This window comes from Salvelinus namaycush, chromosome 4, assembly GCF_016432855.1.
Source record: "Salvelinus namaycush isolate Seneca chromosome 4, SaNama_1.0, whole genome shotgun sequence".
Taxonomy (NCBI): domain Eukaryota; kingdom Metazoa; phylum Chordata; class Actinopteri; order Salmoniformes; family Salmonidae; genus Salvelinus; species Salvelinus namaycush.
This window is the reverse complement of record NC_052310.1, coordinates 39794120-39806312: the sequence shown is the minus strand read 5'-3', so window position 1 is coordinate 39806312 and position 12193 is coordinate 39794120. Positions and strand designations below refer to the sequence as shown.

The 12193-nt window shown below is 43.1% G+C and overlaps 1 protein-coding gene and 1 long non-coding RNA gene across 3 annotated transcripts in view; one reads left to right on the top strand and one right to left on the bottom strand.

The window, feature by feature from the left end:
• Positions 1-7920: 7920 nt before the first annotated feature.
• On the bottom strand, positions 7921-9595 carry LOC120045610. The gene is made up of 3 exons (XR_005476737.1): positions 9235-9595; positions 8935-9058; positions 7921-8782 (listed from the first exon to the last, which is right to left on the bottom strand). It is a non-coding gene; the product is annotated as an uncharacterized LOC120045610 (long non-coding RNA).
• Positions 9596-11925: 2330 nt separating this feature from the next.
• The window catches only part of LOC120046514 (serine/threonine-protein phosphatase 2A 56 kDa regulatory subunit delta isoform-like), a 50854-nt gene continuing 50586 nt past the window's right edge, over positions 11926-12193 (top strand). For both annotated transcript variants that reach the window (XM_038991815.1, XM_038991814.1), the window contains exon 1: positions 11926-12155. In XM_038991815.1, coding sequence (XP_038847743.1) covers positions 12129-12155 — 27 coding nt within the window. In that variant the 5' untranslated portion in view covers positions 11926-12128. The remainder of the gene's footprint in view (positions 12156-12193) is intronic.

Sequence of the window (12193 nt, the reverse complement as noted above, 5' to 3'; positions counted from 1 at the left end):
GAAGCCACTCCTGCGTTGTCTTGGCTGTGTGCTTAGGATCGTTGTCCTGTTGGAAGGTGAACCTTCACCCCAGTCTGAGGTCCTGAGTGCTCTGGAGGAGGTTTTCATCAAAGATCTCTCTGTACTTTGATCTGTTCATCTTTCCCTCGATCCTGACTGGTCTCCCAGTCCCTGACGCTGAAAAACATCTCCACAGCATGATGCTGCCACCACCATGCTTCACTGTAGGGATAGTGCCAGGTTTCCTCCAGTCATGGCGCTTGGCATTCGGGCCAAAGAGTTCAATCGTGGTTTCATCATACCAGAGAATCGTGTTTCTCATGGTCAGAGTCCTTCAGGTGCCTTTTGGCAAACTCCAAGCAGGCTGTCGTGGCTTCCGTCTGGCCACTCTACCATAAAGATCTGATTGGTGGAGTGCTGCAGAGATGGTTGTCCTTCTGGAAGGTTCTCCCATCTCCACAGAGGAACTCTAGAGCTCTGTCAGTAACCATCGGGTTCTTGGTCACCTACCTGACCAAGGCCCTTCTCCCCCGATTGCTCAGTTTGACCAGGCAGCCAGCTCTATCAAGAGTCTTGGTGGTTCCAAACTTCTTCCATTTAAGAATGATGGAGTCCACTGTGTTCTTGGGGACCTTCAATGCTGCAGAAATGTTTTGATACCCATCCCAGATCTGAGTCTCGACACAATCCTGTCTGTTATACGGACATTTTCTTCAACCTCATGGCTTGGTTTTTGCTCTGACATGCAGTGTCAACTGTGGGACCTTTTATATAGACAAGTGTGTACCTTTCCAAATTATGTCCAATCAATTGCATTTACCCCAAGTGGACTCCAAGTTGTAGCAACATCCCAAGGATGATCAATGGTAACAGGATGCACCTGATCTCAATTTCGTATCATAGCAAAGTGTCTAAAATTGATAAAATATTATTTGTTTTAGCAATCTACACAATACCCCATAATGACAAAGCGAAAACAGGTTAACATATAAGGTATAATACCTTAAGGTATTTCTTTTTTTTATATATACATTTGTAAAAATATGTTAACCTGTTTTCGCTTTGTCATTATGGGGTATTGTGTCGATTGCTAAAACAAATAATATTTGATCAATTTTAGAATAAGGCTTCAACATAACAAAATGTGGAAAGTCAAGGGGTCTGAATACTTTACAAAGGCACTGTAAATTAATGATGGACGTCATTGTGGGTCCAATTAGTCTGACCTGACAGCGATTTCTTTATTTTCTTTATCTTTTCTGCAGAACCTATATAAGTAACATAGCAAAGGTAAGAGGAGTCTAGTTATGCTGTATGCTACTTTAAGAATGATATAATTCTGAGTGCCAGTGATTGGCCTTGAGATCAGATGTCTGGCAAAAAACATCTGAAGTTTCTACTAAATGTAATTTTCAACAAAGCCTGCTGGGACATCAGTCTTCACTTCAGAAAAGGTAAGGCCACTTGCATCAAAACAATGAAGATCTGATGTTCCTGTAAATGTGATGTGGAAGGTGGATAGAATTTAAGGCAATACAACCTATACATAAAGTGAATTGATGTACTTGCTATGCTAATCCAGGGACAGGATATCAGAGGATGTTGCTGATCTCTGTCTCATAATACGGTCTACAATGTCACTGAATTATTCAGCTGTACTGAAATGCCAATTTCTATTCATTTATTACACTGACTGTTTAACTCTATCGCCTATGATACCATATGTGAATAATTGCGCATTGTCTGGTCTTCGGAAACATGGCCTCAAATGTTTGGTTAATTTACCTTTATGTATTTGTTTTAAAACCTTGCACAAACCAAAGTCATTTCATTTGTCAAATAAAATATTTTGAAGGCAAACCCATTGTCATGTTGATAATGTCACGTGTGAAAAAAGGATACTGATCAATGCCAATAACATGCTTACAATCTTTTTACAAGTTAGGCACATTTTGACATCCTTTCCCATGCACATAGATGTGATTCCTCTTTAGCCCCAAAGGAAGTATGGAACATGTCCAGTAGGTGGTGCTGGTCAAGTGCATTGAGACTACAGACCCTGAGACCACTTAGCCTTTTACCAGTAGGTTTTCTGACAAGTAAAAGTACATTGTAGTAAGTGGTTACGTAAGTTGTGGCTATAGTTTTGTAGGCTGCATAGCTTGCCAAGGTCTGAAACCTTGTTTGTGCCTTATTTCCAGAGGTGTGCTGCACAGATATGCACAAATGTCCAACATGCATGCCAAACTTTCCTCATATACAGTATGGGATTACTCTGGTAAACCCAAAATCTTCCTATAGACCCAATATTGTTTAGAATAAAGGTAATGGATAGTCATAACTTTAATCCTCCATTTCAGAACAACATACTATTCTAGAGATTATGAACTGCAGCTAGTATGGATTATTTTCCATTCCAGAGCTGCCTGCATACAGTATGTATACTCGGAATCCATGATGACAGTTTATTGAAGATGATTCATGTTTCTTATGACACACCAATACACATACTTTCTAAAGCATTTGGTGAATTTGTTCATGTCTGACTAAATTGTTGAAATCTCTAACTTGACTATAGTTGTATGATGTGTATCACATTGTTAGGAAGTAAAGTTTGTTGTGTTCAATAGAACAGGTAGCCTTCCACAAGCTTCCCACAATAAGTTGGGTGAATTTTGGCTCATTCCTCCTAACAGAGCTGGTGTAACTGAGTCAGGTTTGTAGGCATCCTTGCTCGCACACGCTTTTTCAGTTCTACCCACAAATTTTCTATAGGATTGAGGTCAGGGCTTTGTGATGGCCACTCCAGTACCTTGACTTTGTTGTCCTTAAGCCATTTTGCCACAACTTTGGAAGTATGCTTGGGGTCAATGTCCATTTGGAAGACCCATTTGCGACCAAGCTTTAACTTCCTGACTGATGTCTTGAGATGTTGCTTCAATATATCCACATAATTTTCCTACCTCATGATGCCATCTATTTTGTGAAGTGCACCAGTCCCTCCTGCAGCAAAGCAACCCCACAATATGATGCTGCCACCCCTGTGCTTCACGGTTGGGTTGGTGTTCTTCGGCTTGCAAGCATCCCCCTTTTTCCTCCAAACATAAGGATGGTCATTATGGCCAAACAGTTCTATTTTTGTTTCAACAGACCAGAGAACATTTCTCCAAAAAGTACGATCTTTGTCCCCATGTGCAGTTGCAAACCTTAGTCTGGCTTTATTATGGCGGATTTGGAGCAGTGGCTTCTTCCTTGCTGTGGCCTTTCAAGTTATGTCGATATAGGACTTGTTTTACTGTGGATATAGATACTTTTGTATCTGTTGTTCTGGGATTGATTTGCACTTTTCACACCAAAGTACGTTCATCTCTAGGAGACAGAATGCGTCTACTTCCTGAGCCGTATGATGCTTGCGTGGTCCCATGGTGTTTATACTTGCATACTATTGTTGTACAGATGAATGTGGCACCTTCAAGCATTTGGAAATTGCTCCCAAGGATGAACCAAACTTGTGGAGGTCTACAATTTTTTTTCTGAGGTCTTGGCTGATTTCTTTTGATTTTTCCATGATGTTAAGCAAAGAGGCACTGAGTTTGAAGGTAGGCCTTGAAATACATCCACAGGTACACCTCCAATTGACTCAAATTATGTCAATTAGTCTATCAGAAGCTCCTAAAGCCATGGCATAATTTTCTGGAATTTTCCAAGCTGTTTAAGGCACAGTCAACTTAGTGTATGTAAACTTCTGACCCACTGGAATTGTGATACAATGAATTATAAGTGAAGTAATCTGTCTGTAAACAATTGTTTGAAAAATTACTTGTATCATGCACAAAGTAGATGTCCTAACCGACTTGCCAAAACTATAGTTTGTTAACACGAAATTTGTGGAGTGGTTGAAAAACGAGTTTTAATGACTCCAACCTAAGTGTATGTAAACTTCCGATTTCAACTGTATATTTGCCCTTGTGTCAGTGGCGAACTGTAATTTATTTCTTTTTGTTGCCTGTTTTGCATGTTATTTTGGCATTATAACGTGTCATGTATCAGTTTTCAAACAATTTAATTAAAAAAAATAATCATTGAGTTTATAAAGCTGCATACAACATGGTCTCTTTTTTGGTTTCTTGAGTAAGGCAGCTCCAAAATGGAGGTGTTTCAGCCTAGCTCAGTGCTTTCTGTGGTGGAGGGGCAGCCAGTGGAAAATACAGAGCGTAGGGGTTGGTAATATTCTCTAGTTGCGCTGTCATTGGCTCAGTGTTCTGTCACTCATGGGGACACTATGTCACCGTAAAATTTACGAGGAGAGCTAGAAATTTGAAGACCCTTGGGTGCTGCCATAGAGTTACATTAGAGGTGCCCATCCAAGAAGGCTCAAGGTCATTGGCCACAGATAAAATTACGTCAAATCACATTATGTCCACAGTAGCTTTGATTGGATTGATCATGTCAACATCATACTTTCAAAATCTTAGCTTGCAAGCTAGCAGTCATCATCATGAATCAAGTTGACAATCTACTTGCAAATCCTTGTCAATCCTTGTCATATAAAGGGAAATTATAGATTAAACGTATAGGTCACTGACGTCATGATTCAACCTTGTTTTTTTTTGTTGTTCCTAGTTGTCTTGAAAGCACCATAAATCCAGAGAAAACCAGACTTTGATGCTCATTGGCCATTGGACATTACACAACAAGTTGGATAACACAAATTCAACAATGAGGGGTTTGGAAGGAATCAGTGGCTAAGCATTGCAAAGTAATCACTAGCCTGCTACTCAGTAGAGTGGGTGTGTTGTCCAAGTTTGGGTTTAAGGGTCTTTTTTCCCAGCTTAAAAGGATAAGCATTCAACATTGGCCATGCTGTCAATCCAGCATGACTTCTTACGTGTTCAAAACAAATGGAAACTCGGAACTGGGAACTCGGAACTGGAAAACGAGCTCCGACTGGGAAAATACGTCTTGAACAGTCATCCAACTCAGAATTCCAAGTTGGGAACTCGGGCCGCTTTCTATTGCTCCGACCGGAAGATCACTGACATCATGATTCAACCTTGTTTTTTTTAGTTCCTAGTTGTCTTGAAAGCCCCATAAATTCAGAGAATGCCAGACTTTGATGACAACGTTTGTTGACAAAATTTGCCCACAAAGTCACCACGCCACCTTCCAAAAAGTCCAAAAATGTCTTGTATGCTGCTGCATAAATTATGTAATATGCCAGGGAGATGTATTCTGTAGCTAAGAAAGTAATACTAAGTGTATGTTGTGTAGTAAGCTGTTAGTAGCCCATGTGCCCCACCCTAATAATTTGGTGCCTTATCCCCTCATAATTTAGCCTACTGTTCTGACTTGGTGGCGCACATGTAGCCTATAGCATGTTTTAGAGAAAGAGCTTTCATTGTCTGCTTATATGCCCTCTTTATTTATCCTACTGTTCTGACTTGGTGTACAGGGAGAATACTGTAAAAACAGCCCATGATCTGAATTCTGTCGCTGTACATTTCAAGTGCTGAACAAGTAGTTATATTGACTACGTCCATCCTAGCTCGCTCATTAATGTCTTAATCGAAATTACGGATTGCCTCATCCGCTTGTTGTCCCCTTATGCCATAGTTTGTACATCTCAATTATCAGTAGAAACTACATTTGTTTAAGAAAGTCAGCCATATCAGCTATGTTTTTTAGATAGGCAGTAAATGAGGCTGTATTAACTGTTTCGCTGCCAGACAAGGCTCCGCTGATAGCCAGGTGTAGCAGTGGTAAGGTGCTGTTGGAACTCTGCTCTTGAGACAGCTTTATGTAGGCCCTAACAGTTTGTGGGCCGGGTTTTCAATGTTATAGTGCAATTAATGTATTGTTTGGTGTTGTGTAATGGCTTTGCTGGCATGCATCTAAAACATTTTGGGGGATTTTGCCCACCAAGATTTAAATGCTAAAATCGCTACTGCCTTGTGTTTTAGGTTATTGTCCTGCTGAAAGGTGAATGTATCTCCCAGTGTCTGGTGAAAAGCAGACAACCAGGTTTTCCTCTAGGGAACTCCAGGTTTTCCTCTAGGGAAAACAGGGTTGAATCATGACGTTAGTGATCTTTAGGTCGGAGCTCTAGAAAGAGGCCAGAGTTCCCGACTTGGAATTCCGAGTTGGATGACCATTCAAAATGTATTTTCCCAGTCCGAGCTCTTTTTTTCCTCAGAGTTCCCAGTTGTCTTGAACTCACTGAAGTCTGAGATTTCCCAGTTCCGAGTTTCCAGTTGTTTTGAAAGCGGTCGAAGTCATGCTGGATTGACAGCATGGCCAATGTTGAATGTTTATCCTTTTAAGCTTGGAAAAGAGACCGTTAAGTCCAGACTTGGACATCCACTCCACTGAATAGCAGGCTAATGATTGCTTAGCAATGCTTGCGGTTAGCCACTGATTCCTTCCAAACCACTCATTGTTGAATTTGCGGATTTCAAACTTGTGTAATGTTTATGTCCAATGGCTGATGAGCACCGATACGTTTTATCTATAATTTCTCTTCATTATTTCTCTTCATGACAAGAATTGAAATGGATTTGCCAGTAGATTGTCGACTTGATTCATGATGATGACTGCTAGTTCGCTAGCTAAGATTTTGAAAGTATGATGTTGACACGATCAGTCAAATCAAAGCCACTCTAGATATAACGTTATTTGACGTAATTTTATCTGTGGTCAATGACCTTGAGCCTTCTTGGATGGGCACTTCTAATGTAACTCTATGGCAGCACCCAAGGGTCTTCAATTTTCAAGCTTTCCCCGTAGGCTTTGCGTTGACGTAGTGTCCCCATGAGTGACAGAACACTGAGCCAATCACAGCGCAACTAGAGAACATTACCAACCTCTTCACTGAGTATTTTCCGCTGGCTGCCCCACCACCACAGAAAGCACTGAGCTAGTCTGAAACACCTCCATTTTGGTGCTGCCTTACTCAAGAAAGCAAAAAAGAGAATGTTCGTATGCAGCTTTATTAACTCAATGATTTTCATTTATTTTTTACATTGTTTGCAAACTGATATGTGACACGTACTGTATTAATGTCAGAATAACATGCAAAACAGGCAAAAATAAGTTATACATCTTTATTTTTTTAGCTAAACAGGTGGGGCTCAAAACCCACCTGCCCTGAATGACAGGTCACAACTGTAAACATCTGTAAAGATTAAATTAATTATTCATCAATGCCACAAACCTGGAACATCGAAGAGCACCATAAGAACTATTATTACTAACCGATAGCGGACAGATTCTTCTGCTTTTTCCATTTTAGGAATTAGACCAGCACAAATAACACAACATGTAAAACAGCATATTGTGATATTTGGTGGGTGACTTACAAATGGAGAAACAACTGGATGTGTAAGGTACTGTAGGTTTGATATATAGTCCTGAGGACCATGCCTCAGGACTACCTGGCCTGATGACTCCTTGCTGTCCCCAGTCCACCTGGCCGTGCTGCTGCTCAAGTTTCAACTGTTCTGCCTGCGGCTATGGAACCCTGACCTGTTCACCGGACGTGCTACCTGTCCCAGACCTGCTGTTTTCAACTCTCTAGAGACAGCAGTGGCCGTAGAGATACTCTGAATGATCGGCTATGAAAAGCCAACTGACATTTACTCCTGAGGTGCTGACCTGTTGCATCCTCGACAACCACTGTGATTATTATTATTTGACCCTGCTGGTCATCTATGAACATTTGAACATCTTGGCCATGTTCTGTTATAATCTCCACCCGGCACCGCCAGAAGAGGACTGGCCACCCCTCATAGCCTGGTTCCTCTAGGTTTCTTCCTGGGTTTTGGCCTTTCTACTGAGTTTTTCCTAGCCACCGTGCTTCTACACCTGCATTGCTTGCTGTTTGGAGTTTTAGGCTGGGTTTCTGTACAGCACTTTGAGATATCAGCTGATGTAAGGGCTTTATAAATAAATTTGATTTGATATAAAATACTAGGTCAATGAGAAACAAACTTAACAGACTCAAAACAAGGAAGCCATGCCTAAACTCAACTATATCAACACCCTTATCAATTTAACAGGTCCATGTTGCGGCTGTCAATTGTGAGCAACACATTTACCACGGCATTCAGTCTGAAGGTAGCAAAAACAGTACACCACAAAAAGGTACCAGGCCATGGTAAGCGGCAAAGGTTACAGACTTCAATTGGAGTAGAGCGGCTGGCGGCAAAATGAAAGCAGTTTTGCAAGCGGCCCTGTTCGTGGTACTCGCTCCCATGAGCGGCGAAGCTGGCTCGGAGCCCGGGGCACCAAAAGATGTCATTAGCTGAAGTCTTGCGCTGCCGCCATGCATGGTTGACCAATGAGCAGAGTTCATCTGGTCAACCAATCAAACAATGTTTTAATGACAACTTTCAAGCTGACAACAACCTGGATCACTGGTCTCTACACCGCTTACCACCGCCCATGTGTAAGCACCTTGAAACATGTTATTGAGTCTAAATGTTATCAAATCAGGAGAATAATAAGTGAAGGAAGCAGCATAGGGAAAACGGGTGAAGGTAGCGTGGGTTTATAGAGATAAGATGGAGAGTTCCAAAGTGTCAGAAGTTGAGGGACCACGGGGCATAGTGTGGAATAAGGGGTTAGCTAGAGATATGATTGGCTATGGAATAAACATAAAATGGGGTGCTAGTGTGCGTCTGCACCCCTTTTAGGTTGTCACAAATATCCAGCCCATGTCCAGTCATTCTCGAGGTCACGTCCTTCCATCTCAGTTGTAAGCATTCAAATCGTGGTCACCATGTGTCTGTGAATCACAACATTAAAGGTGATGAGTGATCACAGCATTTCTACAAATTAAGCCATAGACAATACAACTTAAGCATTGAGGACAGCATTTTGTTGACAACATGGTGCTTTACACAATATCTACTATGTGTGAACGATGGAAGAATCTACCCCAGCTATAGGTCCATTTGAGTGTGTGTGGTCACTTATGTCTGCACATCAACCGGTACTGGGACCATTGGAGACATGGGATGATTGCTCTCAAAGTGCTGCTTGAATGTCTTCGGGTCTGCATCTATAAAGGTCAAGTACAAAATGGAGGAAATCTGTGGCTTAGAATTGAATTCAAAGTTGACACAAATTATAAACTAAACAATGCAACAAACTACCACACAGGCCAGAACAATACCCTACACATGGAGATGGAGAGGAACCTAAAAGGCACATACAGTACCAACCAATACTACTCACCCGACAGACAAGGCAGGTGTGGACCAGTGCTGCCTTGGCTGCAATCTTCTGTTTCGCAGCTGCTCCTTTCTTCTTAGCAACCGCCGCCTTGGCATCAGTCAACAAGTTCAACTTGAGAGTGGAGCATGCGTTATATATCAATACCATCAAAATGAATCCCCCTCATCCCACTGACATTATGGTCAATGTTATGGTCAATGGACTATGTTGATCAAGTGTTAGAGCTGGGCTGGGACAAAAGCCTTCAAACTCCTGCTCTTCAGGACTTCCTGCAATGACTGAACCAGACCAAAGAATAGTGTTCGAGGTTGAAATAGTTTACCAAGTTGAGAGGTGATAAGACTCAGGCACACACATTGGTTTTGGAATACAGAAGGTGCAAATAAGGTTTGCAATTTGGCATCAATAACAGTAATTATTTATTTTGTTGCAATTTTTACCCCCTTTTTCTCCCCAATTTCGTTATTACAATCTTGTCTCATTGCTGCAACTCCCCAACGGGCTCGGGAGAGGCGAAGTCAGCCTGCAGGCGCCTGGCCCGCCACAAGGAGCCACTAGAGCGCGATGAGCCAAGTAAGCCCCCCCCCCGGCCAAACCCTCCCCTAACCCAGACAACGCTGGGCCAATTATGCGCTGCCCTATGGTACTCCCGGTCACAGCCTGGGATCGAACCCCTGCGATACCGTGCCTTAGATCGCTGCGCCACTCGGGATGCCCATGACAGTAATTCTATCTAAAAAAACAAACGTGAATACCAATTCATTTAAAACCCACCATAGCAGGTAGGACTAAATAAGGTTACATAACCTTAAGTACTAGGTCTGGGAATTGCCAGGGACCTCACAATATAATATTATCACGATACTTACAGTGCATTCGGAAAGTATTCAGACCCCTTCAGTTTTTCAACATTTTGTTACATTAGAGCCTTATTGTAAAATGGATGAAAAAAAAAAAATCCTGATCAATCTACACAAAATACCCCATAATGACAAAGCAAAAACAGTTTATATATATAGAGAGAGAGAGAGAAAATTAAATGTCACATTTACATAAGTATTCAGACCTTTACTCAGCACTTTGTTGAACCACCTTTGGCAGCGATTACAGCCTTGAGTCTTCTTGTGTATGGCGCTACAAGCTTGGCACACCTGTATTTGGGGAGTTTCTCCCATTCTTCTCTGCAGATCCTCTCAAGCTCTGCCAGGTTGGATGGGGAGTGTTGCTGCACAGCTATTTTCAGGTCTTGCCAGAGATGTTCGATTGGGTTCAAGTCCGGGCTCTGGCTGGGCCACTCAAGGACATTCAGAGACTTGTCCCGAAGCCACTTCTGTGTTGTCTTGGCTGTGTACGTAGGGTCATTGTCCTGTTGGAAGGTGAATCTTTTTTTATTTTTTTTTATTTGATCCCCTTTTCTCCCCAATTTTCGTGGTATCCAATCGCTAGTAATTACTATCTTGTCTCATCGCTACAACTCCCGTACGGGCTCGGGAGAGACGAGGGTCGAAAGCCACGCGTCCTCCGAAGCACAACCCAACCAAGCCGCACTGCTTCTTAACACAGCGCGCCTCCAACCCGGAAGCCAGCCGCACCAATGTGTCGGAGGAAACACCGTGCACCTGGCCCCCTTGGTTAGCGCGCACTGCGCCCGGCCCACCACAGGAGTCGCTGGAGCGCGATGAGACAAGGATATCCCTACCGGCCAAACCCTCCCTAACCCGGACGACGCTAGCCCAATTGTGCGTCGCCCCACGGACCTCCCGGTCGCGGCCGGCTGCGACAGAGCCTGGGCGCGAACCCAGAGACTCTGGTGGCGCAGCTAGCACTGCGATGCAGTGCCCTAGACCACTGCGCCACCCGGGAGGCCCTTGAAGGTGAATCTTTGCCCCAGTCTGAGGTCCTGAGTGCTCTGGAGCAGGTTTTCATCAAGGATCTCTATGTATGTACTTTGCTCTGTTCATCTTTGCCTTGATCCTGACTAGTCTCCCAGTCCCTGCCGCTGAAAAACATCTCCACAGAATGATGCTGCCACCTCCATGCTTCACCGTAGCCAGGTTTCCTCCAGACATGACGCTTGGCGTTCAGGCCAAAGACTTCAATCTTGGTTTCATCAGACCAGAGAATCTTGTTTCTCATGATCTAAGAGTCCTTTCAGTGCAGCCTTTTGACAAACTCCAAGCGGGCTGTCATGTGCCTTTTACTGAGGAGTGGCTTCCGTCTGGCCACTCTATCATAAAGGCCTGATTGGTGGAGTGCTGCAGACTTGGGAGAACCTTCCAGAAGGACAACTATCTCCAAAGAGGAACCCTGTAGCTCGTTCAGTGTGACCATCGGGTTCTTGGTCACCTCCCTGACAAAGCCCCTTCTCCACTGATTGATCAGTTTGGCTGGGCGGTCAGCTCTAGCTCAGCTCTTGGTGGCTCCAAAATTCTTCCATTTAAGAATGATGGAGGCCACTGTGTTCTTGGGGACCTTCAATGCTGCAGAAATGTTTGATCCAATATAGTGCTACTAGGCATTAATTCAACTTTCCCTTTTTTGTATCACCAAATATAATGGATTGTACAGTAGGTGGCGGCATTAACCTATTACATTTGTTTGCGGACCACCACAATACTGAAGAAGAAGAAGAGCTTCATTCATGAATTGTTGCTAGGGCAAAAGTGCATCATTCAACGCCTCCAGCCTAGACGAGGAGTGCAATCCGCCCATCCTATAACCACCCAATGAAATAATTACAGTGGCCCGTCACTAGGCAGTATAACGTGTGGCTGGCCAATTATCTTTTTCTTGGCCTAGAAGGGCGCAGGGAGCTGAAGGTAACCGAGTGGCAGCGATCGAGTCCCGGGGAAATCTGTCACGGAGTCACCGTGAAAAAGATCAACAGCCACAACATGCCGAATAAAGCTAAAAAGGAAAAGGTAACGTACTGATCGCAACAATGCAAATATTGTTGCCA